General features: G+C 46.1%; 1 protein-coding gene across 1 annotated transcript; it reads right to left on the reverse strand.

Annotated features, from left to right (window-relative positions):
• Positions 1–2,013: 2,013 nt before the first annotated feature.
• Positions 2,014–2,949, reverse strand: LOC114611158 (olfactory receptor 1537-like). The gene has a single exon (XM_028755805.1). The coding sequence runs from the start codon at positions 2,947–2,949 to the stop codon at positions 2,014–2,016; it is 936 nt and encodes a 311-aa protein (XP_028611638.1).
• Positions 2,950–3,222: the final 273 nt, after the last annotated feature.

The following is a 3,222-nucleotide window of genomic DNA, read 5'->3' on the forward strand; positions in this document are numbered from 1 at the left end:
AGAGGAGAAAAAGGCCAACCTTGAAGAAAAGCTCAAAGCAAGAAACATACAAGCTTGATAGGAGAGTCAGAGTCAGAAGGAGTGAGATTCTGTGTGAGAGACTGAGTCATGGGAGAGAGACACGTGGAGGCTGGCTTGGAGGCAGCAGTTCCTGGGAGAAGCTGGCAGACAGCGCACAGTTTTTCCAGGTCCAGCCTGGCATTTTTAGCCATGAGAAAGAAACTGTGAGGAACACAGAGGCAAAGGGAGCAGACAGGGTCTCAGACCTGCTGCTTCAGGCAGCTTCAAGCCAGTTGGGCTGTAGCTGGCACCAAATGACCTAGGAGGTGAATGAGGGAAGGGAGCAGGGAGCTGGCTCAGTCAAGCTGGTTGGGCTGTAACCAGCTGCAAATGGTGGAGCAGTGGGGGAAGTCTAGGCTAGGATAGCAGGCAGCCTGTGAAAGACTGATTCCCTGGGAGAAAATCACTGGGGACTAGTGTTTAGAGCCAGTGTTCCTGAGAAGCTAGCAGGCAGAGCATGAAATGCTGACCCCTGGGCTCTCAAACCCTTGGGCTCTCAGTCTGCTAAGAGGCCACGGAAGGACTGAGACTTGGGGCATGTGGACACAGGACTCTATGACCCTCAGCTGAGAGAAACGAGAAGGGAAGGGAAGAAAGAGGCCCCTGCAGCACCCTGCAGGAGAGATTTGGTTACTGTACTTGCTCACCAGACTTGGTGGCCTGGCTAGCTAGCTTGAAGATGTGGGTCCCTCATGGCTGGAATGCAGAGAAGTCCTCCAGGTGAGAGAATAAGCAGCTGCAGCTATGGCGGTGGTGGCATTGAAGGCCTTCTCTGCAGCTCCCACATGGCAGGCCTCCTTAGCTGTCTGAAACCACAGCTTAGCATGGGAGAAGCATGGAATCTTGGTTGAGTCAATTCAGCACAGAACCAGACAAGTGTGGCAGAATGCTTGGATGCATGTGTCTCAAACTGTACTGGATGAATGTTGCCTGAATCATGCCCGGGCAGGGAGCAAAGCCAGTCTGAGGTTCCATGGGGGTGAGAGGAGGGCTCTCTTCAGTGGGGAGGTAGGGATCTCTGTTTGTGGTCCCAGACGCTGCAGAGGGGCAGGGGGCTAAGCAGAACAGAGACCATTGGGAGCACACAGAGCTATGCTGTGTGAAGCGACAGGCTTGCAAGCCCCGAGATAGGCAAGGGAGACAGAGAGAGCCTTGGCCCCACATCACATGGGATGTATTCACCTGTAGCAGGCTGGGGTGGCCCAATTCTTGAAGTCTGTGGATGTCTGTGCCCTGCATGAGTGCCAGATGTGGGAAAATAGCCACAGCAGAGTCCTGGGGACTTTCCACATGGTTGGTCCCACAAACAGGAGAAAATCTAAGGTTCCAGAGGCTGGGGGCTTTGGCGACGGCAGGCTCCCATGATATGAGGAAGTCCTTGTTTCCAAAAGGGTTTATTTTCATGGCAGATAGTAGATGGATATGGATGTACCCCAAAAACTCAGGGCAGACCTGAGTTAAATAGGGAGGGAGAAAGGGAGAGGGTCTGGGGAAGAATGCTTAATTGGCTCTGCCCTCTGGCCTTCATTAGTATGTAAAGCTCTCTAGGGCCTGAGGCCTGTAGGCACACCCCCTACCTGTGCACTTTGGGAGGGGCTGCAATGGTCTACATGACTGAAAAATGTAGGTCCATGGAGACTAGACTACTTGTCAGGACCCTGGGTTCTGGGGACGTGGCTGAACACCTACCGTTTCTCCCTTGGAATCTCGGGGTTCCAGGCCCATGCCCCACCAAGAACCAAGATACCGTTACACAGTCCCACAAAACATATGAGATATTAGGTGCTTAAAATTTAAAGTTGAAATGTGTAATACTAAAACACATCAAAGATTCCTAACATATGACTAATAATAATGTAAAGTAGTATAAAATAAATATTATTAATCCAATCTATACAATTTTAAATACTGTGGCCTAATAAATAGTCTTCTCAAGACTTCTGCTTACATGCTTTATTTTCTTTCAAATATTTTCTTCACTGCAACACTGACATCTTTATTCCTCAGGCTGTAAATAAAGGGGTTCAGCAAGGGTACAACAGTAGTGTAAAACACAGAGGACACTTTCCCTTGGTCCATAGAATTCACTGATAATGGCTGTAAGTACATGAAACCAACTGAACCGTAGAAGATAGCAACAGCAGAGATGTGAGAACTGCAAGTACTGAAGGCTTTGGACCTGCCCTCCATGGAGCTAATGTGGAGGATGCTGTGAATGATGAAGATGTAGGAAGTAATGACAGTCAGCATCGGGACAAAGATGTTCAGTGTACCAAAAAACAGAATCAACATTTCATTGATATAGGTACTAGAGCATGCAAGCTTCAAGAGGGGAAGAAAATCACAGAAATAGTGGTTGACCACCTCTAATCTGCAGAACTGAACCCTAAACATGAACACTATATTTAATGAAGCACAGAACACAGCAAAAATATATACCCCTGAAATCAGTGAGCAGTAAATCTGAGAGGACATAGTTACATTGTAAAGCAATGGGTTACAGATGGCAACATAGCGGTCATAAGCCATTACAGCCAATGTGTAGCTCTCTGCAGTTCCAAAAATGATAACAAAGTAGAGCTGAGCCAAGCATTCAGAGTAGGAGATGAGATTCTTTTCTACCAGAAAGCTCACTAGCATTTTAGGGGTAACAACTGTGGACTGACAGAAGTCAATGAAGGACAGACTGCTGAGGAAAAAGTACATGGGTGTGTGTAGATGGGAACTGAGCCCAATCAGTATAATCATGCCAAGGTTCCCTGCTACAGTGATCATATAGATTCCTATGAAGATGAAGAAGAGGGGCAGCTGGAGTTCTGGCTTCTCTGAGAGCCCAGCCAATAGGAAATCAGTCACTGTGCAACGGTTTCCTGCTGTTGTGTCTTCCATTCTTATCCTGAAGAAGTAAAACAATCATAAGCCAGTTAAAGTGACTTTATTATTATTTTCCATGTATACAACATACCTATATGAATTATATTTGGTTTAGTACACCTTTTTCATGTACATAATTACCTTAACTGGATTACCTTAGATAAATAAAATTTCTCTCTTACTATTATTATTTTTAAAGATATACTTAGAAGTTAAAATTGTACTTCACATAAAATACTAGCACTGAATTCAAGTTTTATACTTTTCATCATTGCATAGCAAGATCTC

Source organism: Grammomys surdaster, unplaced genomic scaffold (assembly GCF_004785775.1).
Source record: "Grammomys surdaster isolate TR1022 unplaced genomic scaffold, NIH_TR_1.0 126086, whole genome shotgun sequence".
Classification (NCBI taxonomy): Eukaryota; Metazoa; Chordata; class Mammalia; order Rodentia; family Muridae; genus Grammomys; species Grammomys surdaster.